The sequence below is a fragment of the Simochromis diagramma genome, unplaced genomic scaffold (assembly GCF_900408965.1).
Source record: "Simochromis diagramma unplaced genomic scaffold, fSimDia1.1 OVJJ01000091.1, whole genome shotgun sequence".
NCBI classification, from domain to species: domain Eukaryota; kingdom Metazoa; phylum Chordata; class Actinopteri; order Cichliformes; family Cichlidae; genus Simochromis; species Simochromis diagramma.
In genome coordinates this window covers 3,089,792-3,116,536 of record NW_024386901.1, presented here as the reverse complement: position 1 = coordinate 3,116,536, position 26,745 = coordinate 3,089,792, and the positions used below count along the sequence as shown (strand labels likewise).

General features: G+C 40.6%; 1 protein-coding gene across 1 annotated transcript; it reads right to left on the bottom strand.

Moving 5' to 3' along the window:
* Nucleotides 1-15,877: 15,877 nt before the first annotated feature.
* olig2 (oligodendrocyte lineage transcription factor 2) lies at nucleotides 15,878-18,742 on the bottom strand. Its single transcript, XM_040034717.1, has 2 exons — nucleotides 18,363-18,742; nucleotides 15,878-17,951 (listed from the first exon to the last, which is right to left on the bottom strand). The coding sequence occupies exon 2, from the start codon at nucleotides 17,927-17,929 to the stop codon at nucleotides 17,108-17,110; it is 822 nt and encodes a 273-aa protein (XP_039890651.1). The 5' UTR covers nucleotides 17,930-17,951; nucleotides 18,363-18,742; the 3' UTR covers nucleotides 15,878-17,107.
* Nucleotides 18,743-26,745: the final 8,003 nt, after the last annotated feature.

The following is a 26,745-nucleotide window of genomic DNA, read 5'->3' as shown; positions in this document are numbered from 1 at the left end:
AATGACGGCTCACACAGTGGAGAAGTGAGCTAAATGATCCCCTCGCATGCCCCCACCTCAGCTCTCCTCCTCCCCGACATGCCATGTGCTCTTTTCAAAAGTACATATGCGCATCCAACTTTGTGAATTTTGACAGTCAAATGAGGTTGACTGTCAAGGTTGTCATCCAAAGAACACCATGACAAGCTCACTGAACATTTGGATCAGTGTAAGACAGGATATTAGAGGTTAAACATGAGGACAGCTAACACTAAACTAAACCTGTCTTGGTCTGACATTTACTGTTTTCATATAACCTTTGAGCTGCTGTCCTCACTTAACAAAGTTGTCTGTGCACTTTTTAGGGATGTCATGCTGTAATGGCTTAGACCCCGTTTTGCCTTCAGAAATGGCTTATTTCTCTGTGGCACTGATTCAGCAAGGTGCTAGAAACATTCCTCAGACATTTTTGCCCATGTTGACGTGACAGCATCACACAGTTGCTGCAAAGAATCTGCCGTTCCAGCACATCCCAAAGGTGCTCTGTTGGACTTACATCTGGTGACGGTAACTAGTTTTGTGACATGGTCCATTATTGTGTCAAACACAGGTATGCTGTGGTATTTAAATGATGGTCAAATATCCCACATGCTACTGCACCACCACTAGCAAGCTGAACTGCTGATACCTTCCAAGTTAGAGCGATGATTTCATGTAGTTTATGTCAAATTCTGACCATGTCACCTGAATGTCACAGTAGAATTCGAGTCTCATCAGACCCTGAGCAACATTTTTCAGTTTTCCTTGGCCCGATTTTGGTGAACCACTAAGAATTGTACTGTCAGCGTCCTGCTCTTAGCTGACAGGAGTGGCACCTGGTGCTGCTATAAGCCATCTGATTCAAGGTTTAATGTGTTTAACGTGTGTGGCCGGTGTGGCTATGCACATGTACATGTGTGAGTCAAAACAAAGAAGCACTTTTACAAGAACACAAATGAATGGTCCTTTCTCCAGTGTGTGTCAGACAATAGTGAATGAAGGCAATCAGGACTCTGAGACCTTTAAGAAGCTCAGTACTGCAGATAGGTTCATTGCATGCAAGCTAGTGAATTAACAGAATATTGTCAGAAATTTGACCTTCATTTGGTACTGTTATTCGTCACCTCTGTGGTCAGCATTTGAAACTTCAGTAAAATAAAATAAGAAGTTAAATAAACAGATTTACACAGACATATGTGGTTAACAGAAGATGGCAAAGCCAAATAAAGGCTCCAAGAAAATGCAACCAGTGACCAAGAACCCAGGGTGTTAAATACTAGAATGGTGAATGCAGTATTAGCCATGCCTGAGACTTGTGCTACCTGATTGCACAAGTAATGCTGGTTATACTTTTTCTTTATGTGAAACTTAATTGAGAGCACAAACAAAAAGACACATCATTATGAGCTTAATGGAATGTACCTCTAGAGCCATTAAACAACTTGGAGGCCATTAACATCATCAGTACTGTGTTAAGTGACAGAGAGCAGGTATTAGCACTATTAGCCCGGGCATTAATCGTGTCAGAAAACAGTTTTGGCAAACAGTGAATGGATACATTATTGTGTGAGGGAAGTTAATTGATGGTTTTGAGGTGGAGGTTATTGTTGTTCCGTTCGGAGTGGCTACACTAACCAAATTGGCTGGCAGAGAACTGGGCATGGTTCCAGGCAGGCACACAACAGGCCAATTGACTCCAACCACAGGTGAAGCTGGCTTGGGGCTCTGTGCAAGGCTGGAAACCTCAAATGTACCATTCATGAGCCACAAAAAGACCTCTGCATCACTTTGTTGCACAGTCAGCCTGGCCGTCCTCTCTTTGCACTCCCCCCCTACTGCTCCTTGTAAAGCCGCATCTGAGGTGGGGTGTGGAGTGAAGGGGGGGGGGGGGGGGGGGAGGACAGCACCGTTACAAACAGAAAGCAAGTTGTTTATGATGAAAGCAGAAGGAGATGCAAAGGAGGAAGAGCCTTTCTTTTTTCCCGGCCTCTCCTCTCTTGTCGCTCAAGAAGTAAAAGATGTGTGTGGAGGAGCTTCCCTTCCTCACCAGTGGTCCGGTGGCGTCCGGCTGGTGTTGTGATTGAAGCTGAATAGACGGCTGCAGACGGACAGGAAAGAGAGGGCTTCATGAAAAGGGCCAGGCGGATGGCCCTCGCACCTGCAGGAGAACAGAGTGCAGGCAGCCAGAATGAATGTGTGTGCATCTGTGTGTGTGTGTGTGTGTGTGTGTGTGTGTGTGTGTGTGTGTGTGTGTGTGTGTGTGTGTGTGTGTGTGTGTGTGAGCGTTCCTCTGAGTTCAATTTGATTTCTAGTGCCCGTGTAACAATGAGAGGTAATAAACTGAGTAATGAAAGAAAATGAGCCGTGATGGTTTTGACTGAATTTTGGGATCGTTTCTGTGTCAAGAGCGGAGAAAAAAAAGGGACACCTGCAAGGAGCCACGCATACAGAAGTCAGAAAAGAGGAGAAAGAAAGAAGCTGGTGTCTACCAGAATACTGTGCACTTCCCCCACTTTTTCTCCACTACTTACAAGGGAAAGAAAAGTGAGCTTGATTTGGAGCTTTAGCACAGCATATCCGCCTCCCTTTTGATGAGGCTGGACCAGGGCAGGAGCACTGGTGGCTTCAGGGCAGGGGGAAGACTAGTGTCTTTATGGTAGAAGGAGTACTATCCATCTGGGTAAGGCTGTCCAATGTGGGGTCTGCACCTGGGAGCTAAATGCCTCGTCTGTGTGGAGCCATTTCCTGCGGCTGACAGACAGGAAGACACCTCAGCCAAACTCCTGGGTTAATTTATCCCCTTATACAGGATGAAAAATACACCCAATGTGATACCGCTAAAAAAAAAGGTTATGAACTCAGTTGTTTGGGGGAGGCAACGTTATCTAAAGTCGCTTATGTGTGATTACGGAGAAGAAACAAGTTTACAAAATGACTGTAACAAACACAAGGTTTTGTCTTAAGTTTTGGTTGAATCTCCACTACTGTTTTTGTGTATTTGTTTCTTTTTAATAGTCATAAGCAATTACTTACAGGTTTTAGAATTTTATTAAACTCACAATGTTTACAGCAAACAGCTCTTGTGTTAGGAATCAAGACCAAATTTAATAAATTCACTTAAACTATTCCACCGCTATTATCGTAAAGGGAAAGATTACCAAACTGAGGTGGCTTGTTGCTACAGTGTTGATCAGCAGCAACTGAGCACTGAGTTGAAGTATTTGTTGCGTCACGCCAGGACTGGTCTTCTTTTCTTCTTTTTTTTAAGGACTTATTGTGTTTTTAGTTTCTGAAGGAGGTTTTTTCAGCCTATCCAGGTTCTGTCACTTGTAACTTGACATTGTTTCTAAATCTATCCTTCTACCAAGCTAGCTATCTTACCAGAGGTTAAATAATTATGATACAATGTTCCACGATCATTTTGTCTCAATACGCCTTGGTGCTGGTGAATTATCACTTTATTATTAGTATTTTTGCCATGACCGGGGAGTTAAAGCACCATATGCATTAACCAACATAAAAAAGACTGGAGTTGACTTCATTATCAGTATATTAAAACATTTTGATCGTTATTTTATTAATGTGCACTAAGCTAACCCAGCCACATGCTAACTTCTAATATAGTTGGTCACCTGGTACGTCCTCAAATACACAGCATTAAAAATTATCAGCAAATGTTGCCTTCATCCTGCCATATTTGCATGTTTTTGGTTTACAAGAAAAATAAAAATCTGTTTTATGGCATTTTTGAAACTGCAGCCAGTTAAACCATTAGATGAGGCGCACCTGCTGCAAGCATTTCAAACCCAAACTGTTTACAATGTGCGAAAAAAAAAGAGCCTAATGAGAAATTAACAGTTGCCAGTGACTGATTTTCTCCATGTGTCCCCGCGGACAAACAGGTGCAGCAGCCACAATGGAAATATAACAGAGCAGGAGTTCTCAGAGGGAGAAGGCTGCTCTGCATCAAAGCAGAGACGGAGGACACACTCATCTATTCGCCCTAACTCCTGCTCTGTGAGGCCTAGCCAAAGACATGAGAAGATTACAAGCTGTTAATAAGGTGGAACCAATCGGCTGAAGGTCTGCTTTTGTCCTTCCCAGCATGCTTTGTGAGCGCTGGCCTGGGATAGTCAGCATTTGGTGCTGATCATAGTGTGGCAGGGATAATGATGGTGGAAGGGGTGGAAGGTTTTAGCCCTTGGGCCCTTTGTGAAAGAGAGCCTAAACGCTTCACTTTCAATAGCTGCACACGCTCAGTTGGTCACGGCTGTTTAAATACAGATGGACATTTACCACATTCATATTTCATGCTGCTAAATGCTTCATTGACACCTTTAACTGTTTCACGTTTTGGGGTTTTTGCACAGTATCGCTCCATTTCTGCATTATCCTGGTCTTTGCTGTTAATCTAAATGACTTTTAGAATAACTCTGTTGTTGTTGTTGTTGATGTTGTTTTCCCAAAGGTTACACTTGTTTTGTTTCAGCTGTCAAATAAAAGTACTTAACCCTTTCATTGTGGTCATTTACAATGACCCCAAATGTACACAGTGATTGTCTATTCTTATAGCAGATGTTTCTCTCTGAAACAATGCCAAGGGAGATTTGTAGAGTGTCTGCTAATAGGACAGAGTTAGTTAACCCACCCCACCCACCAACACAAAGTAACCTTAAAACCCCCCATCCTATTTAAGCGTGACAATGATGGATTCAGTCATACTAAGGAATCCTTGTCCAGAGTCAAACACACAGCTTTTTCTTCTTCGGCCCAAGTGACTGAGGGCAGGAGCACAACGTTATGTCTAAATGTTGTGTGGGAGCTGGTTGAGATAGTTCTTCTTAGGTTATATTAGTGGTGCAAGGCCAAAGGAGGGTTTTCAGAGGTTATCCCCATCTGTATGGAGGGCGGTGCAGTGGGACCAAAGTCACTGTTAAAGTGAAAGGCCATAGCAGTATGATGGATGAGGATGCATGTCCCAGAAATTAGACTTCCTGCAAAGAAGTAGTTGACACAGCCTAAAGGAGAGAAGACAATGACATGTGTCCTACTCTCAAAAGAAAAGAGACAACAGACTAAAGACTAGCAGCTGGATATTTGTGATGTGGGACAGGAATGAAAAACTTCTCTCGTAACTCTAACAAGCTTTTTTCTTTTGTAGTTTAGTGGTTGAATGTAGTTTAATTGAAAATGGACCACATGTTTTTACTTTTGGATGTTAGATGATGATGTTCTGTCAGTAAAAACAAAAAAAAGTAACTTTACTACAATTACAAGCAAAACTATGAATGCAAAAACAAAGACAGATGCTATTCACAACTAACTGAAGTGTAACTGCAGTAAGAGTAATGTAATGCACGGTGTATCACCAAACTGGCTGTTGTGAACATCCTTCATTGAGTCATGTTTTCTTTCTAGCTGTGTAGATTCGTAGCTTTGACGTGCATTACTGAGCAGTTTTGTAACAATCACTGGAAGCACAGAACAAAAAAAGAAACAGGAGTCTTTATATTCATCTGTTTTCACATTGTCGTTGTCCCTTGATGCCTCCCTTTTGGTAATGTGTTATGGTCGGCCAGCTGGGACACCACAAGGCAGGAGCAGGACACGGTGCAAGGAACACATCTTCCAGATGACCAGTTAACACCACAGGAACTCACCAGGAAGTACTGAATGACACTAGTGGGGGAAGAAGGTGTGCAGCACTTTGATCACCCCTCTTTGCCACACTCTTACCTAAGAGTAAAATAATGGAGGTTTGATACACTTTGAATCATGGGAAACTTTGGATCATGGGAAACTTTGAATCATGGGAAACTTTGGATCATGGGAAACTTTGAATCATGGGAAACTTGTTTCAAATCCAGGATTGTGAAAGTCCTGTGTTTCCCCCACCAGCTGATCATAAGAAACTTAACGCAACTGATTTTAAATTTTTCCAAATCTTGTCATGTCGGGGTGGCAGATGGATGTAGTGGATGTAAGATGATTCTTTGATGGACACATCTGTTAGCCTACACCCTGTATCCACACACACACACACACACACACACACACACACACACACACACACACACACACACACACACACACACACACACACACACACGGAGTTACCTTCCCCCTCCCCCCTCTCTCCTATGCCTTACAACCTCCTCCTCAGCTCATTCACCTCCTACAGTGCTCCTGCTCCTCACAGACTCTTAGCGCATTAAAGTCCCCACTAGGACGGCAGAGATCAGACTGAAGCAGCCACTTTCCTTTCCTATTCAGCCTCCACTCTCTTCAAACCGCAGCAGGTTTGTCACAGATGTTTCCCAAACTTAGGTCTGGCCTCCCACTGAGGACAATTAACTACTGGGATAATGAGAGTGAGAAGTGACTGATACATCTCCTTTTTTTAACCATTTGATTAAATAAATGGTCGAATTAATGCGAAAACTTACAGTGTTCGCCTTCAGGATTTTTTTTAGCAAATCAGGTGACAGCCATTCTGTATGTGCTGCTAATTTGATTTATGAAACCGCCGACCCCAGGGAAGCAACAACTTGGAGAGCTGACATATGTTGCAGCGCAACATGATAGCAGGCTTCAGCAACTTGACAAATAGGGGTTGTAGTTATTAAAACATCTTATGGTGGCAGGACTGCACTGAAGCTGATTGGCCAAGTCATCAAACCATAGAAAGGCAGCTTTGAAGCTAGTTGTTTTTATTCTGGAGGATTAAGTTAAACACGTAATGATGTTAGCATTCAACAAAAAAGTGGGATTCTTGATACGGGAAAACACTATCAGCTTTTCTTAGCTCTTCACTGCCAGTTAATTACAAACGGGAGTAAAGGTGCTACAGCAAGTTAGTTTTCTCAGGAGCTGATTCAGTACCATGACCAATTACTTTTTAATGGCTGTAATGTTGCAATGCATCAAGTAACGAGTTACCCAACACAGCCTGCAGCGACAATCTCTAATCTCAATAAACATTTGTGTTGAAATCATATCTGATCACCTAATTAACTAAACCAAGGTCCCAGCTGCCATGACAGTGTGTCATCAGACCAGTAAAAAGCCCAATACTGATCATTTTGTGAGAAATCATGAGCTTGTTTATGATTGATTTATTAAGAACGACTACAGTGTGTTTGGGTGCAAAGTTCAAGGGACTACGTTGCATCTTGTGTTGATCTCTGGCTTTCATAGACATAGTTTATCCGGCACATGCTTTGATCATTGTGAAGCAATTTTCTCAATTTTCTCGAATTTGAAATTATTCTAATTATTTTAAATTATTATTCATGAGTTACCACATTTACGGGGCCTTTCTGCTTAAGCCTGAATGCCTTGAAATTAGAAGCAAATTCCAAACTTGCTCAAATCAGACAATTTTAATCACTCTGTGTACCTTCAAGAAGTGAAATGTCCTTGTTTTAAGAGAAAAATCTGCTAAGATAACAAAAAAACTTCTTAAACTAATAAAATTCATGGCAAATCTAAATTGATCTAATCTTAATGTAAAAGGTGTTTAATGTAAATCGAATACTTTCCTAAGACGTTACTCACTTTAAAACAAGCACACTGCTTCTTACAGTGACAAAGGTCTCAGTGTAGATCTGACCCTTTCTAGCCAACTGCAGGACACCTGGTGTGTATGTGTCTCAATATCACTTTAGTTTCCCTGATTCCTGTCAGGGTGAGTCCCTTTGTCCAAAAGTCCCAGCTGCCAGCAGCAGTCAGAGCTGGCAGGACCAATGCCAGGGAACAGACGCGAGCGTGACATGGTCAGCAAACCATATGGAACATAATTCACGGGGTATCTCAGAGTGAAAGTCACACAATATGAGAATAAAACGTGAGAATTTTTTAAAGATGTGAGAAAACAGGGAGCAGATAAAATTTCTCAGATAATTCTCACTTGTGTGCAGACAAAACTCGCAGCACTTTTCGTAAGCAGAACAACTTTAGAGTCACAATCGGGAAAAACACAGATTCCCTTTAACAGTGTTTCCAGGAATTTGCATTTATATTTTGAACTGTTTTATTAGATTATTTTCCTTTATCGATACGGTACTGTGAAATAAAACTTATTTCAATTCGATTCATTTCAATTTTATTTACATAGCACCAGTTCACAGCATCAGTCATCTCGAGGCACTTTATATTGTAAGGTCAAGACAGCAGCAAACAAAAAACCACAACAATCAGACCACCACATATGAGCAGGCACTTGGCGAGAGTGGGAAGGAAAATATCAGTTTTAACAGGAAGAAACATCCAGCAGCACCAGACTAAAGGTGGAGCAGCCATCTGCCAACACCAGTTGGGGGTGAGAGGAGAGACAGAACAAAAGATACACTGTGGAAGAGAACCAGAGATTAATAATAACTAGTGCTGTCAGCATTAATCTCGTTAAAATGACGTTAACGCCATAACCACGTTAACGCTGCAAATCTCCTTTAGCTCGTTAACGCGGATCACCCTGTGCGTGTGGTTGCATGGTGTCAATTCGTTTGCGCGGTTAGCTCGTTAACGCGTTAGCGCCATCCAGCCCCACGCACAGGGCAATCCGCGTTAGCTCGCTAACGGAGATTTGCCACGTTAATGCGGTTATGGCGTTAACGTCATTTTAAGAAGATTAACGCTGACAGCAGTAATAATAACTAATGATTAAATGCTAAGTGGTGTATAAACTCACAGAAATGAAAAGAGGTCAGTTAAGAAGAAACGCTCAGTGTATCATGGGAAGTCCCACAGCAGGCCTATTGCAGTCTAATGTAAGTAATTTCAGATTTAGTCTGATTGGAACAAAAAGTTGTCCCATGCTTAAATTCAGTTCATTTTAATTGTATTGATATATAGTGCCAAATCACAGCAAACGCTGTATTATACTGCAAAGGTAAAACCCCTATATTATTATAAACATATGCTAAAGGGACATCAACCTCAAACCTGATCATCCATCAACCTAAACTTTTCTAATCAACAGCTCAAAAGACACAGGGACACAATGAAAATGAATGTGTCATTATATTTGATATTTCTTCGTGTGTATGTATGTACATGTCTCATATTGGATGACAGGTGCACACACCATAGCATATCATCCTCCTGAATGGATTTAGGAGACCCTCATCTTGGAATCATTCAAAGTGCTATCCAACCACCAGACAACTGGTCCCCTCTGGACCCCATCACACCCCTCTGAGACCTCTGTGTTTCTGCGATGGCTAATTCATATCCCAGTCCGGCCCTCCTCAGATTCACTTTGATGTTTAATCCCATCCTGGCTGTGTCCTCCTTCAGTCCACGGAGCTGCTCGGCCAGTCATGAATATCCAAAGGTCTGCTTACTTGACAGGATTATCCCCCCTTTCAAAGCCACTGAGGACAATTCTTCAGCCACAAAAAAACACACTCAATGGATCTTCTGCTCTCTCGCTTTGTTTCTTTCATTTTCCTTCACTCATTCTCTCTCTCCCTTCTGTCTTTGTCCCACTGGGCTTTTACTAAATGCATTGATCCACCCAATCGAAGAGTTCATCTGCTGCGCTTCGTAGATTATCGGATGTACACACAAAAGTAAAGACAAGCACCACTCTGGGGTTTTTAAGAATTTCACATAAATATATGTATGAATGCTACTCAATTCCACAACTTCATAGTTTTTCTTGTGGTATGCAGAGCTGTCTAGCATAAAAATACAATGGCAAAACAAATCAAATAGATGTTTAACTTAACAGGAAAGGGCCCTGATTCAAAGGCTAACAGTCCCTCAGTCTCAGTTCAGCATTTCTGTTGGTAGATGAACATGCCTTGTAAAATGTACAATTTTTAGAGCAGCCAATACATTTTTAATACACTTTGTCGCTCTTAAACAACAAACAACACTACATGTAATGCTAATGCCTGTCACAAATCTGCCACGTTTTAGCTAGCTAGCGCTGGCATTGAAATTGGCTTTGATAACATACCCTGGTTCTATTGTTCCTTCATTTCGGAGACATAGCCAACATTGCAGAAGTTTGCAGGGTTCCACACGTAACTTTTTGTCACTGGATGCTGATAGTTTACTCAACGTAGTCGTACTTGTCAGCACAGGCAAGTGGGTGAGTATGGAGAGCACCATTTGACACAGCACATTACAGTTTCTGTTTCAGCTGCACTACTGCTAACCTCAGTTGTTTAGTGCAATGAAAGCTAACCTGAGGGTCTAGTACATCTTCTGATTGACATGCTCCAAGCAGAAGACGTGTTACACCCTCAGTGTACAGATTGATTGTCCTTCGATCAGTTTTAAATATGATGCATCTCTTTACACAGGACTGTATAATATGGACCTGGCTACTGGTTTGGACAATATATGATGTAAAACATAGAAACATCAGGCAAGAGCTGATTTCTTGTTCTCACACTATGTTCACTTGTATCTTTAAATGACCAACTTATCAGAGTAGCTGCACATGCAGACCACTGCAAAAGCCTATCTTGCCCAGAAGTAATCCAGTAACCCAGAAGTAATCCAGTAATCCAGTAAAGTTTTTATTAATGCTGACCACATTATGATGGTTTCCATCACAAGGCTCCTTATTATGAATGAAAAGCCTTCTGAAATTTATACACTTCCAGACAGCTGGAAAAAAAATGTTACTTTGAATTGACTTTTAAAAACAACAGGCTAATTTGTTGCAGCTAAATTTATTAGTTTTAGACTAAAACTGTGATTTGATTGAAACTGTAAATGTTTCTTAAATAAGTCAATTATATTTATTTTTCCGGAATCATAAATGTACATGAAAACAAACAAACAAACAAACAAAGTAATTCCAAAGATCTTAAACCCTTTTTTCACTTTGGTACAACAACCTGATAGTTTTGAGTACATTTGTTCTTTGGGCTTAGTTAATTGAAACTTTCTAATTGTTTTACAGTTTTTTCAACTTATACATTTTGGCCAGTGTAATAAAATACAAGTACACATTACACATAACTGAAAATTGGTTTCTTATGTCCTCATTTAAAATATTACTTAATAAACCTTCACAAAAAACTTTTTTATTACGTAAAATTCACCACAATCAAAAGCTGATTTCTTTAAGGTTAAACCAAGATTTTCACGTCACAATCAACGTACTAGAAATAAAGACACATTCTCTTTTGAAGGACAAAATGTATTATGGTGCATTTTCAAAACAAAGGCTGCCTTTTATGTACATAAAATACATTAAGAATTATAAAATAAAGCACTGAAGTCTTCATTATCTACACAACAGCTGGAAAAGAAACAAAGATCAAATACACTAGACAAAATTACACAAAATTTGTCCCCTTCTCAACCTTTTAAAGAGCTTAAAAAATATGCTGAATTAAAGATTAAAGATATATTTAAAATATAAGATTGGTGATGTAACAGCAATTAATATTAACATTTCTAACACTGTGAATATGAATGAATGTGACAGACAGAACTCTTTGAACAATGAAAGGGGGAGGGGGCTCAGATACTGTTTTTCTAATTTCAGTCAAATTAAAGTATTTCCTTCCCATTACAATCTAATAAATTCTTTACACCTCCCTGGAGTGTGTCTGTGTCTACATGTCTCTTTGGCTGATCCAGTGCTTTGAGATCTACTTGTCACTTTCTTTATTTCTATCTCCATGAACAGTTTCTGCAGTGCATCAAAGGTGTATTTGAGCCTTCTAGGATCATTCAAGTCGCAAGTATAGATCAAGACAAATAGCATAGCACATGCACGTGCAATTGATCACAACTCATTAAGGAATTTCACACCATTAGTGACAATTCCACCTGCATGTGGTGGCTGCAGAGTGTAATGTGATGACAAACACTGGCATTGTACTTACTGCACATACTTCACTGCTGAAGCGTGGTAATGGCGGACACAGGAATCAGTGCTGAGTGACGTCATGTGACACCATCACCTTTGACTTGAAGTACATAGTTACTTAAGAGGAAATTGTTTCTATAGATTTTTTCCACGTAAGTAATTTTTCATTTTAGGTAAAGTGAAATAAACAGTTTCAAACCGGAAATCCCAGTTTACCATTGCAACAATGTAAAATTTCAATTCAACTAAATGACATGGACACTTCACTTTTTTTAGTGTAGCACAACCTACTGATTTATTTAGTAAAATTACCAATGTAATGGTAACTGTGAATATAGTGGTAAACATTTACTAATTGATGTAACTGTACTGATTAAACATAATTCCAGTTTGGGTTTTGGTGACAAACACCTGCTCTGCTTTTAAGATTAAAACTTTCCTTTCTCATAAAGTTTATAGTTCAGGCTGGAGCAGGTGACCCAGAATCATCCCCTATAGGCGTATGCTGCTGGAGGCTTCCCATGATGCAGTGTTTCTTCTTCATTTACCTTTTTTTTTGCACACTCTGCATTTAATAATTAGTTATTACTAATCTCTGCCTCTCTTGCACAGTGTGTCTCTTGTTCTGTCTCCCTCCCCTCAGCAGCAGATGCTGCTTCTCCCTGAGCCTCGATCCGCCAGAGGTTTCTTCCTGTTTAAAGGATGTTTTTCCTTCCCACTGTCGCCAAGTGGTTGCTCATAGGGGGGTCACCTGACTGCTGGGGTTTTCTTTCTGATATTGCACGGTCTTTACCCAACGATGTAAAAAAAAAAAAAAAGGGTTTTGAGGTGACTATTGTTGCGAATTGCTGCTATATAAATAAAATTCAATAAAAATGAATATTAATCTTAAAATAAAACTTTTTTCTAAAACTCAGCAGTAAATCAGTACAATTATAAAACACAAAATTATCAAACTTAGCCTCACTTCCCATTGCTCTGGTGTAAGTGGAAAACCTGTGTAAATACTTTGAAACTAGGTATCCAGTTCCTGGTTAACAGTGACATCATGATATAAATGCTGCTACATTTACAGCTAAGCAACCACTTGTTGCTTATGTATCTATACAGTGACTGTCTCTTGGTGTGTTAGAGTCCATCAGTGGTTTAATGCTGGTAAGAACTGAGCAGATGAAGCTGTTGGAATAAACACCAGTCCCATGGGAAAGGGTGACCTCTGAGGTCTCATATTTACCTTAGAGCTCCATCTATTTTCTTGTTAGAGTTAAATCCTGCCTTTGTCTCTGACAGCTTCTCTGTTTGATTATCTTCTCTCTCTTATTCCTCCTTTTCTCCAACATAGACTCTGTTTCTCTTTCTGTTTTTCCGCCACCTTTGATGCATCCCACCAATGTTTAATCCTTTCGGCTAACACAACATGATACGCGGTGCTGAAAGGGTGTACATCTGTGCAGTGTTTTCAGGAAGGTTTAAATCCAGTTACAACAGTGTAAGACTGATGGCTCCCCTTCTGTCCAAAGTTATGAATATTTAAACTGTCACAGAATCAACCTCACACTCTCAGCACCAATGGATAAGTCAGCCTGCCACCAACAGTGGATAAGAAGCTGTTTATTCAAATCCAGACACTAGGACATGAAGCCCAGCTGCTATTGGCCAGAATGTTCACGCAGAGCTGAAGAGATTCCACCCAGTGAGCTTCCCTTTTAACTTTAGGCACATGTTTGTCTGGATGGATCTTGAAAAACTAACAAAATTTGAAACAAAAACAAAGACAACAGTGATTAAAAACTAAACTAAAGTTCTTACACAGGATATGAACCATGAACTGCCTGAAAATTTTGTGAACTGTACCTGATAGAGAGACAACAGGTTTGTTGTATATTGTATATTGTTGTATAAATGGAAAGGCATTCATTCATTTGCCACAACACCTCCTTCTAATATGATGTTTTTTCTCTTAAACAGGACAGCACAGCATCTTTGTGTGAATCTACCTGGTTATGATGCAGGTAGATTCACAAAGCGTTATGATGCATTAAGAGTAACTACACTCTTTGTGTTATGATCCGATCCCATCTCCAAAACAGTAAATATTCCTCAAAAAGCACATTTTGGGAGGAACTTAGCTGCTACCACAGGTCAATATTCATATAGTGAACATAACATATCATTGTTGCCTATTCAAATATCTATTCAGGTCCACGGTATCTTCCTTTACCATGCTGTGAGCACCTATATCGTGTGTGTGTGTGTGTGTGTGTGTGTGTGTGTGTGTGTGTGTGTGTGTGTGTGTGTGTGTGTGTGTGTGTGCAAAGTTTAACAGTTCACTGCAAAACTTTTTTCCTTTATTTTGTCATTTAACTGTAGTTCTCATACGGTGCCATTTGTTATATGCTAGCAACAAAATAATCAGCAAAACTCAGGAAATATGTCGGGCTCTGTAACTGAGACAGAGGCAGAAGAGTAATGGGGTGGTGGGTGTGGGTGAGTGTGTGGGGGGCTTTCTAATTATTTTTGAAATGTAACACTTTTTAATCCATGTTAACTGCATTTTGCTCTGACAAATGGTGCTTGGACTGCTCTGGTGTTGGGACCCCTGAGGAAAAGCAGATGTTTCCAAGTGCTGTATGTGCCACTAAAAAAACTATAAATCTCTTTATGCCAAAGTCTAAAATAAAATGATGTCAACTGAGAAGAAGAATTGGATCTACTGTTATAAATAATAATAGTTAAAAAAAAGCCTGTAAACAAAAATAGAAAGTTCACAAGACTAAAAACCAAAAATGAATGACAAAGATCTTCAGGCTTTCAGGCAGAACTGCTTATAAAATAAAATAAAATAAAATAAAATAAAATAAAATAAAATAATAATAAAGGTGTAATAAAGGTGCAGATGTGCTCAACTGGCCTGTTGTTTATGATGATGATGATTTTTTTTTTTTGGCACACTTTCTCATTGTTATATGACTCACTGGGACCATAGTAATGATATTAATAAGGATATTAGAAACAAAAAGTTAAAATGCATGCTTTAAAAGAATGACAGCCTAAAGGTAAGTGCACCTGAACTCCCTACAAATCATTGGTGCCCCTCACACACAGGTGTTTTTTTTTAAATGCTTCTTTTCTTGGGACTTTGGAAATGTGTAAACACAAACCCAGAATCCAGGGAACTTGTGAAATATGTGAAAGGTGATAGAGTCTGTGGAGAGGTCTGATTCAAAGACCAAAGAAATTAGATGGCAGTGTACTAACTGATGTATCAACGCTGAAGGCAAAGCATTGAGCGTGCAAGTTTTGGGAAAGCCACAGGCATACGCTGAAACTTTGGAAGAATTACTTCTTATAGCTTATCTGTAAATAAACTGTTTTTGTTGCATTGCGCCAAATTACCTCTTACTCTCGAACGTCCTACAAAACACTGAAGGACTCTGAATAATTCAATTCCAGTAATGAGATGAATAAACAAATGCATGCATGAATATTCAGAGATTTAGTCATATCATTCCAGCTTCAAAAGCTTTTGGAAAATATTGCAACAGCATGCACAATCTGCTATGCAGCTGCTTCATTTTCCTAAAGTCCACCGGCGTTTACTCATCGCTGGCTTCTTATTGCCAAAAGAGCTTTTTGTGCTCATCTTTAGCGGCTGTTTACACTCGTGCTTTAAGGTGGCTATTTCAAATGCTGTATTTTACTCACATTCTTGCTGCACAGGTTGGAAATTAGTATTCATGTGAGCAGATGAATTGTTCAGGAAGAAACATTCAGTTGGACAGACAGACAGGTGTCACTGGGCTAAAAGTCATCACTGTTTGCTGAATGAAGCTCATTCTCCACCAGCTGAAGCCACATTGTGCACAACTGTGAATAATTAAAAACAGTGAGTGTCATCCAGCAGAAGAGACCAGCTCTGAAAAGTTTCTTTCATGTGGCAACATTGCTGTTGGCTCATAACATGACGAAAAATTACTTTGGGCACTCTGTTATAAATCCGAGAAAACGTTTATCGTCAAACTTGTTCTTTTTAATGAAGCCCTTTTTCATAAGATGCTCGTAACTGCTTTTATATAACACCAATAATTAGGCTGAGATTTATTATTTAAATGCCGACATGTTTATATTTTTATTTTTTTATTTTTGGTTTTTTTTGGTTGACAACTGAATCTAAGCCGATTGGGTTTTATATGGAATAATAATGAAAATAAACTGATTCAAAATAAAAACTTTTTTTAAAGAGTGCTAAGGTGTTTTATCTGAGGCGGAAAACTTTTTGTTCCCATGATAAACGTTTAATTGGCCTTGAAGATCTAAACACTACAATTTAAAACGAAAACAAAACAAGTTGTGCTTATGATGTGTAATTTCGCTGGTTATTATGTAATAATACCGAATAACCCTGTTCAGTACTGCCCTCCTGCTACAAGCTATAAATGCTGCGTTTAGTCTCCTTTAAATGTATTTATCCACAAAAAAGAAAAACAAATAAAAACAAAACCACCACAAAATGTTTTTCTCATTTCAATATTCATCTTTATTTTACATTTCAAACCCCAACATAATCAGAGATTCGTCTGAACGTCCCCTCCAAAATAAGTAAATAAATATCATTTTCAAATTTTTATTTTTATTTTTTTTTGTAATTAAAAAAATAAAGAAGTGGTCGCTGTGTGCGTCTGACAGTGAATAACAGCCTACCGAGGAGAAAATAGGGAGAGGAGCATTGAATGAGGCGGACAGAATAATTATAGCAGGTGCAAGATGTGAGGAGGTGGGGTGGCGGAGTCTTCCTGGACATTTACAAGACTCTAATATATATCTCCGACTATTTAAACAGAACAGCCCATCTAGATATTTACATCCTATATTTGTGGTTTGATTCAACTTTTGGGGACTTTTTTTCCTGCGGTACCACAGAACGGGAAAGTATTTTTGGAATAAATGTGATCTTCAACAAACTGCATGGAAACACGTATGTGGGCCATGAGCGATTCCCAGTCGCAAGAAAACGTTTGTGTGTGTTGCAGGAGCTCTGTGAAGAAAAGACCGGTTAAAACACAGGTTAATTACTATGAAACACCGAGTTAGTTTCAAAAACACCAAAGTCCCAGTGAAGAAAACCAATGCATTGGTCTTAAATGCCTCCGTTGACGCAACGGATTCGGCAACAAAGATAAATAAAAGCACGATAAAGTTGGGAGATAAGTCTTTAACACCCCCCGGAGAAAAGTTCAGCTTTGCTTGGAGTCACTTAGAGTCGCTGGTGAGCCTCGGCATGGTGACGGTGCTCATGCTGGACACATGCGGAGGCGGGACTTGGCACATGCTGCACGGACAGGGCATGCCGGTGCCAACGCCCCAGTGCTGGAAACTGCTGCCCAAGGGCCCCGCACTGGCAGTGGGCGCTTTGAGAAGTCCGTGGTGGGGTCTGACTGAAGTGACGGCGGAGATACCGGGCGCGGAAAGAGAGGCAGTGGAGACAGCCGCGGACGGGAGGAGAGGGTGATGTACCCCGGGGTGCGATGCGTGAGAAGCCGCCGGGTGTCCCGGCACGGGCCCCGCGTGTGTCATAGTCCCACATGCTGACGGGTGGAAGCCGCTGTGATGTCCGCTACTGCCGTAGATTTCACTTACAAGCCGCTTCATCTCCTCCAGAGAGTTGCTCAGCATCAGGATGTAGTTTCTCGCCAGCAGCAACGTTGCGATTTTGGAGAGTTTACGCACCGACGGTCCGTGCGCGTAGGGCATGACCTCCCGCAGCCCGTCCATGGCCACGTTGAGGTCGTGCATTCTTTTCCTCTCGCGGCTGTTGATCTTGAGGCGGATCGCCTGCAGCTCGTTCTCCGAGAGGAGTTTACGGTCTTTCTTGGATGCCATCCGGAGCGACAGAGAGTCCTCGTCGAGGGCGGAGAGCCCACGCAGACCGGGGATCTCTGACGGAGAGTCACTCTGCGTAGAGGACACAGCGCCGGAGAAGCCGTGCACAGACTTCTTCAAAGTAGACATGAAGATGTCGTCCACCTCGGGAGAGGACGGTCTGCTTGACACGCGGCTTGTATCTGAGTCCATGATCCGGGTCTCACACGCTAATCTGAGAAAAACAACAAAAAAGTAAACTTCTGAGTTACTTTACTGAAAGCTCAAATCCACATGTCGACCAACCCAAGCTCATCTTACCCATTTCGATTCTGATAATGAGAATCTGCTCATTTTTTTAAAAATATTTTTAAATCAATGTAGGCCTCATAAAGTATGTTAACACAGAGGAAACTTTGTGATTTAACTTTGATATAACACAATCACAGAATGGAAAAAGAAAGAAAACCATATAAAAGTTATTTGTTGAGTTCCCCATCTTTTATATGCAGCAGCCAGTAATCAGCGTCCTATTTTATTTCTGGATTTTTTTTTTCTGAGAATAATTAAAGCAGAAACACAATCTGTGTATACTGACACTAATTATCAGGATAACCTAACTGAAAATAAATAATAAAACACCTACCGAGAGTGTTTGCAGGCGCGATGAAGAGAAAAACCTAAACGTCAAATCCACTTGTTACTCCAAGTCGCATCTGACAGCCCATTTGGCACGCCTGCGTGCATCCGCGGGGTTTTATAGTGGGCTGGGGTGCACAGAGGCCGGGTCACCAGGACAACGCAGTTTCTGTCCAAGCTGCCTCCCGGCGACCAATCAGCTCCGCGCAGAGGGAGGAGAGAGGGAGAGGAGGCTGACGGAGGGACCTCCAGCCTGATGTAATTACCAACACCCAGCATCACTATTAAGTGAAATCAGACACACTCCGTCCTACATATGGGCCCTTCTTGTGAAAATATTGCCCCGTCTGTATGGATGGATTTTTATTACAATAAGCCATGGAATAAGACGCATTTCTTTCCCTTTTATAAGTGAAAAATAATTAGGGGAAAAAATACAGTAAATCAAACTTTAAAAAAATAAAAATAATTGGCCTAACGTATATGAAACCTTTTTTTTTATTATTGCGATTAAATTTCATTTAAAATGTGCTTGAATTCCATGTATCTTTTTTGTAATGAAGTAGCCTAAATGAGATTTCAGTTTGTTTTGATCATGAATTCGTTTTTTTTATATATTAATAATAAACAATAAAAAAAGGAGAGTCAGTGTCGCCCCTTCGGCTGAACACAGATTACCAATCGAAGCCTAATAAGCAGTGCAATATGTTTCCTGCTTGCAGTGTTGGAGTTAGTACGGTGTTTTCCGTTTGTACCCGCTGTCGGCCAGCAGCTGCCGTTGAAGTGCATCTTTAACGTTAATTAATGAAGTGTGTAAAATTGTCTTTAACCGTTATGATCCGCAATATTTCAATTAGACTGCAGTGAGCCACAACTCCGTGGCCTGCCGCTGGCGGTTATCTGAGCCGTGACATAAGGGCCTAAACCGGTGGTCTGCACTCGGACCTAACTGAAACTGACAGCATGCATTGTGCCACAATATGACAAGTGTTGTGCAGTCGGACGCAAAGAGCCCTAATTGCCTCTACAAGTTTATCTGTTTTCATAAGGGTGAGTTATTGGTTAAATAAAAGGCGGGCTGAGGAACACCTCTGATGGGGTTAACATTTGTAACTTAGGCCTATAGATACTTTGCACCAGGCGAAACATACATAAAATAATTATTAGTTTTTCTAGTATTATTTTTCAATCTTTCTCATTCATCATATATATATATATATATATATATATATATATATATATATATATGTGTGTGTGTGTGTGTGTGTGTGTGTGTGTGTGTGTGTGTTATTCATTTAGAAAAGAAATAACACCAAGGGGGGAAAAAACAAGCAAACTAGCAAAGCTAGAAAGAAAAAGCACAAACAACTTCAGAAGTTCAATAGGGCAATGAAAAAATGAAAAAAAAAAGTTTTAATTTTTTTTTTTTTTTTTTAATTGATCTCTTCCTTATTTCAGCTAAGTTTTCGTAAACGGAAGACTGTTGCCATAGTTACCCTCCGTTTTACGCGCCTTGCGCACTGATTTAGGAAGCTAGTTGACCGGAACTAAGTTTGTGCGGAGTCATGTTCGATTTGACGGCCAGTCGGAAAATTTGGCATTCCAACCGTCATCTTTCAGTTAGGAGCCCTTCAGGTGTCAAAAAATCAAGGTCATTAGCGGGTGAGTGTGCTTTAGCGTACCATACACACGCGCACACGCACGCACACGAACCCACCCACCGCCTCCGTTTTTCTCCTCCCTCTTCCTGAGCCTATATTTGCTAGTTTGGCTCCTCCATTGCGTTCGCGTGTTTAGGCCTGCTCCCGTTAAATAAGATTATGCTAATGAAGTGGCATTTTAAATAAGGAGGTTTGTATCCTTGCCACCCCCCTGCTTCATTAAACATTCCCACAGTCTCAGTGTTGCAAGTGGATTCACAATGAGACACATGCTCTCCTCTTCCGCAGGGTTTTCTTTTTACCTCTAGCATCCTCATTTCACTCTCTACCACGAATTTGACCTCCCAGCAAGAATGTAACGACAGCTTGAAACATTCTGGAAGGTTGTCATAATTTCAATTATGTATTTATTTATTTTACTTATTTATATAGAGGTTATTTTTTTGTTTTTTGTTTTTAAATAACTTTTTGTGCATAACATATTTTTCTTAATGCATTAACAGAAATTGATTTTTGGTATGTCAGTGAGAAAGGCTGATATTTCAACAGGAAAAAAATAAGTTTCGGGCCAATTCCTAAGTTTCCTAAGATTCAGAGAAAACCTATACAGCTCTCTGTGTGTGTTTTATATTGCAGCAGCTGGAAACTGCCCCCCAATCCACATGTTTGCAGTTAATTTACCTCAAAATTATTTACAAGTATTTTCTATATTGCCAGAAAACAGCACTCAACAGGAAAGAGACTATTTGTGAATAAATAAATACCAAACCTGATTAATAATGACCAAGCAGACAGATTATTGGCAGATTATTATTTTATTTAAAAAAAAAAAAAAAAACAGACAACAGCACTGCACCCATGTGATTTCCAGACCATGGGAATAAATCTGTTTCTTTAGCAGCCTCCGCTCTTCTGGTTTCATTCTTTGCACCAGATTTCTAAACCTGGCTGAGGATTTGCGCTCATTCAGCCACAAGTGCTTTGGTAACGCTGATGCTGTGATAAGGTCTGTTTTGCAGTCTGCACTCCAGTTCATCTCAAAGGGCTTTGTGAGTGGCAGTTAAGTCTTTTTCTTACCAAAACTGGGGAAACCCTTCATTTATGATCTCAGGTTTTTGAACAGGGGCAAAACAGTCATGTTCAAATAGTAAAGAGAGTTCCTTGGATGCTCTATTCAGTTTTCAAATTATTTGACAGCCAAATTGAGGGAAAACAGCCGCAACTGAAACCTAAAAACAAGGTATGTGAACAGTGGTGTTGGTAACATGTTCACTCATCTTGCAACTTTGACTCCTATCCATCTCTGGTCTTCATCAGCATCGTCCCCATCTTTTTAATTCTATCTCTGTTTCTGTCCATCAGTCTGGGTGGCGTTAGGCCCAGTGCAGTGGTGAATACCAATAGTGAGGAGGAGCATATGTGAGCCATACTTAATCCTGCTAATCTGCCTCCAAAATAAAAAAAAAGGAAGGGAACAAAAACGGCAGAAAATAGAGGAGGGTGGAAAAACATGAGAGAAGGTTTCTCTTTCTGTCTTGGGAGCTGACCAGCAGAGCCAAATGAACTGAAAGACATGAATAATGTCCTGGCTGTCCCCCTCGATCCCTTTCTCTCTGAAATCCTGGAACGAAATGAAGCAAAATTCTCGCTTTTGTTAAATTCTGTAGTGAAGAACGTGAGATGCCGCCAGCCACTGCCGTTACTGTGAGCGTGTTTCTGCAAGTGCACTTTGTCTCCCGCTCAGATTTGCATGCATGTCTCGTGCATTAGCGCTTTACTGTACATCTAGTGGCCTAGTTAATGCCAATAAATTAGGGTGAAGCAAAAACACGAGAAAGTGCCTGCACCCCAATTTTAACTTTAGTTATACTTAGCTGCATGACATTTTCATAATCATTTGAAAATTGGGGGGGGGGGGGGGGGGGTGAAGCCTTTTTCCTAAATCCACAAGAACAGATAACTCGGGGAAAGTCGAAACTGGAAAAGATATAAAGGTCCCATACAAAGTCTCCACACACCAGACGAGTGCCAGTGAGATTGTGCCTGTTATACAAACTCCACCTCTTACCTCTTCTAGCTGTCTGGCTTCATCTAAACTCCAGCTCCTCTTACTGAAGACCATCAAAAAGTATCTAACTCTTTTAGTATGTGGTGACAAATTGTTTGCAGGTAGTCACTGGTCTTTTTCTGTTATCCCCAGTTTTGTCAACTTTTATTCACCATGTCAAACAGGCAGTGATTTAGATTAAAGAAGTGTAGAGTTAACCAGTGCAGGACTGTTTGGCTATAAAAATGTCAGTCATCACGTTGAACCTCTTACTCTTGTCCGTTTGAGTGTTCCAAGTCAGATTCAGCAAACTCTCTTAAAGCCACGAACTCGTCATTATGCTTATTTCAGCCTGATGCATGGCACCTGTTCACGAGCAGGTGTTCGTTTGTGAGATTTGCATAAATTAACATAAATATTGACCCTAAAAATGCTATACAGGGCTACCTGCTCTGCTCCTTTTCAGACAACTTTAATTCAGAAGGTTGTTACTAGAAATGAACAAGAAGGACTTCACAATGAGGAGGTTCAAGCCCTGCTGTTTTTGCAGTGCCAGTAATAATTCTAGGAGGTAGGAGGCAATTATAAAACATAAGAGTTATCATATATTGAAAAGGGAATGGTGGGTTTATAAGCAAGGTCTAGAGAGTTTAAATCTGATGTTGTAGGAAAACCAGAGGCAGCTGTTAGAAAAGGGTTTTTTTTCCCAACAGCTTACATGTATTATAAGTACGTAATCTCATTATGTCATAAAATTGAATCATAAACTCTGGAAAAACATGGAGCAAATCCTGTGCCCCCCTTGTACCCTGCTACTAGCCTAGCATCCACCTGTGGGCTCACACTGCAAAACTCATTCACCGCTCCCCACTTTCTTTGTGTACCACACTGCAGGGAGTGATCAGTTCAAAGCCTCTATACTAAACTAACTCTATTTTCTTACTATCTTACATATTTCTAATGATCCAGAAGACAGCACGCTCCTGCTTTATTTTTGGTTCGTTTCAGTTCTAATTATTTCCTTATCATAGATAATATTCATGCATTTAGGAGTATTGCAATTCTTAAATCAAATACTGTAAGAAAAATATTGTATGTGTGCTTCCCATTGTCTAAAAATAAGTGCAGTGTGTTTAAAAGAGATACAGAGAAACTCATCAACAAGTTGTTCAAGTCCATGATCTTAAAGAAGAAAACCTGTAGCATGTTCTTTAGCCTGTTTAAGACGATTTGCAACAACATTTGCAGATGATTATCAGTGCATAATGTTCGTCTAGCTACAGCCTTTGATTAATTCTGCAATCATCTTTTTCACTGTATCACTTTGTTTACAAAAAAGAGTCTGCAGCCATGCTAGCATGTTGTGAGGGGCTTTATTATATTATTATTTAAGTGCTGATGTTTTTAGTCTTCTTGGTCTTAAATAAATAAATGCTAACCCAGACTCACACTAGGTGGTGTAGGTGCTGAAAACGCAAACAAATACACGAGAAAGTCATCAGCAAGTCACCAAAGTGCTACTGCACCTCTGTACAGATGTGTAGAGACACATGAGGGCGAAAGGTCACATCAGTAACATATACTGAATCGTGTGTACCTTGGCTGCCGAAGGAGTCTTCAGGCCCGTGTGTCAGGGGCTGGACAGCGCTGGGTTTTGCTGGCCGGGGGCTTTATCTCTACAACAGCTATTAGGAGGTAATTAAGTCCTAACACTGCAGAGCCTCCCATGGTTACTATAACATAACTGCAAATGGGAAGCTTACAAGCTCCTTTAGACGGCATGACAAATTGAATGGAACTCATTGGGCTTCAGCTATTCTTCCAGCGGCCCCATCTGGCTGGGAAAAGATAAAGGGGATTTGCTGGAGGTTGTGAGGGGTTGAGCCTCCGTGCTCGGCGTGTTAGTGTGTGTGCGTGAGGGATAAGTAACAAGAAGGGGGTCCTGGACCAGCATAGGGAGTGTTTTGAGGGTTCCAGGGGGATTTTTTTCTCTACTCTTTGGTGTGAGCTTCAATTCAACAGGCAGCCTGAGATTTGCTTTGGCCAAATGTTACAAATGTTTCGACAACCTGGTCTCTGATCCTCCGGGGTCACCCAGGAGGGCACGGGGGTACAACAGCTTTACGCCCAGAGATTTAACAAAGCAGCATGGGGATGAATATATTCACACTTGTATTCACTGCCCGAGCCTCCAGATGCTTGTTTTAGGGAGCCAGAGACTAGACTGTGTCGCACTATGCTCAAAGCAGGCCAGCTGGCTATTTGTGTCCATCGTGCATCCATCGCCAAACTTGAGAGGACAAAAAAAAGTGTCACGTTCACTGGAGTGAAGCTGTCAATTGTTTATGGGTGGAAAAGCCGGTGAGATTATTCTAAGACTGATTAAAGCATATTTTAAAGCGATTAGAGCATTTTAAATTTGCACAAGTGTTCCATATAATAGTCTAAACATAAATGCATCTCAATGATGCAAATCATCTCAGGACCCTTGAAGCAACTGAGCAAGAAGAGCACAAGATAAAAGATACTGAAGACAAAGTAACATATGAAGGACCATCATTTATACTAACTCATGTTATTAATATTAATCTTTTATCCATCATATTTATAACTTTTTACAGGTAGGCTCAATAACAAAAATAGGTCATTGTACAAAGCAACAATGCGAACAGTACCATAGTGTGCAGCTGGAATAAGTGTATCTAACTGAAAACAACTCGTATATGTAAATATATGAATGCGCACATTTCTGGAAATCCTGTGGTTTTATCCATATTTTATTAATATTTCCACATTTTTCAGAAATATGTCATTTTTAACCACAGAAACAGCCCATGAATGCTCTCAATGGACTTTCAGTTGCTTGCTAGGAGAAGAGAAGGAAATTCAGATTCCATAAAAGCGACATCTTCCTTAGGCAAGATCAAACAGTTTTAGATCAAGTTATTTGAAGATTTGGTGTGAATGGACAACCGAAACAAAAAGAAACAAAGAACGTATCTGTGGTTATTGTGGATTTGTCCTCAGTCCTGCTGAAAGCCACTGATAGCCCTACAGTATCCTCCGTGCCGCATCACAATGGGTGTAAAGGGGTCTAATGACGGGGATCTGCCAAGCTTAACAGGCTCTCATTCAGATGGCGATTGTCAGAAGGCAGGAGACAATAGGCTGAGGAATAACAATAGTGTACACAAGCAGACCAGGCCATCCCCGTTCTGTTGCAATTAGCATCATATGTAGAGACTGAGAGGGCTGGGCTGCATTCCTTCATTCTCCCTACCAGCCTCCTGATCCCATCACACACACACACAAGCTCATCATCCCTAACAAGGGGGTGGAGTACTTTATTGCTACCTCACTACTAACCAGCTGGCACACCCCCAGCACACACACAGACATGCACTCAACACTGTTGTTTCTTTCTCTAGTGGTTATGTTGAAGTCAACCAGTGTTGGCCATACCTGACTCAAAAAATATATATGTGTGGTGAAAATTTGACCGGGCACTCAATTGTTGAGCTGCAGACTTTTACAGATGATGAAGTTAAGATGTATTCACCAACATGAATATTGATGGAGACATATTCATGATGGGTACATGATTTGTTTCTCTGATATTTTGCTACACCGCGTATGAACACAGCCTGAAGAAGGTAGTAAAGTTTGATGAGCACGCCTACATAAGCCTTGGTTCCACCACAGGAACTTTACCCAGGGATCTTGCAGCTGTCTCTGCAGCCTGTGAAAACATCGTTTGATTTTTTGGAGAATACTCCAAATAGTAGTATCATGTACATTAACATTTAATTGCATCAGGTAATTTCCCACAAGCACATGCTCACTATTCCAAATCCAGAAGATGGATCTCTCTCTCGGATTGTGTAGTGTAGAGCACCCTTTTTAAAGTAAACTTTAATAAGCATGGTAAACTGATGTTAGGTATTAACATCAAAGTGACCTAAATTTCAATGACCGAATGGGAGTCACTTCATCATCACAGAATATCCCAATTAGTTTGTATATCTGGAAGACGAGTTTTTTGGTGTAGACATATGAGCTGCTGTAGAAGATGCCTAAAACATAATTTCTCCCTTATAGGTTAAAAGAGTTTTTCCACACTCATTATTCATTAAGAGTCGTGTTGTGTACTGAGGCGACGTTAACAAACTTGGAGGGCCTAGAGAATGGACAGGTCTTCAAGGAGAGGGGCACCGGGCCTATGGGGTAGAAACGCAGAGAGGTGGGGGTGATTTGGACCCACTTGGCAGCTTACCATACTAGCTCTCCTTCAATTCTTCAGCAATTATGCTGTCATCAAGCCATTTTGCCTTTTTTGAGAATGAAGAGAGCAACACAAATAAGGGCCACGCTGATTTAATTAAACTAATACCAATTCATGTTTGAGCGAGATGCTTGAGGCGTCATTAGGAGGAGAAGGACAGAAAGGGTCTGTTCCTGTGTGTTTGTGTGTGTTTGTCTGTGCCCGTGAGTCTATGCATGGATGCCCATTATGTATGTGAGAAATTCTGAGCATTTGTGCATGTGAGTGTGTATGTGTGGGCGTGTGTCCCCTCACTTCCAGTCCATTGAGCTGCTGCGGTGCTGGTGCATGCTCTCTGCTGTCCTGGTTTTGGTCCAACAGAACATAATGTGTGGAGTGAAGGAGAGAGGCGATGGGAGAA

What these genes read in the sequence shown, in the direction of transcription:
- olig2 (XM_040034717.1), bottom strand. Translation starts at nt 17,929, where the DNA reads ATGGACTCAGATACAAGCCGCGTGTCAAGCAGACCGTCCTCTCCCGAG.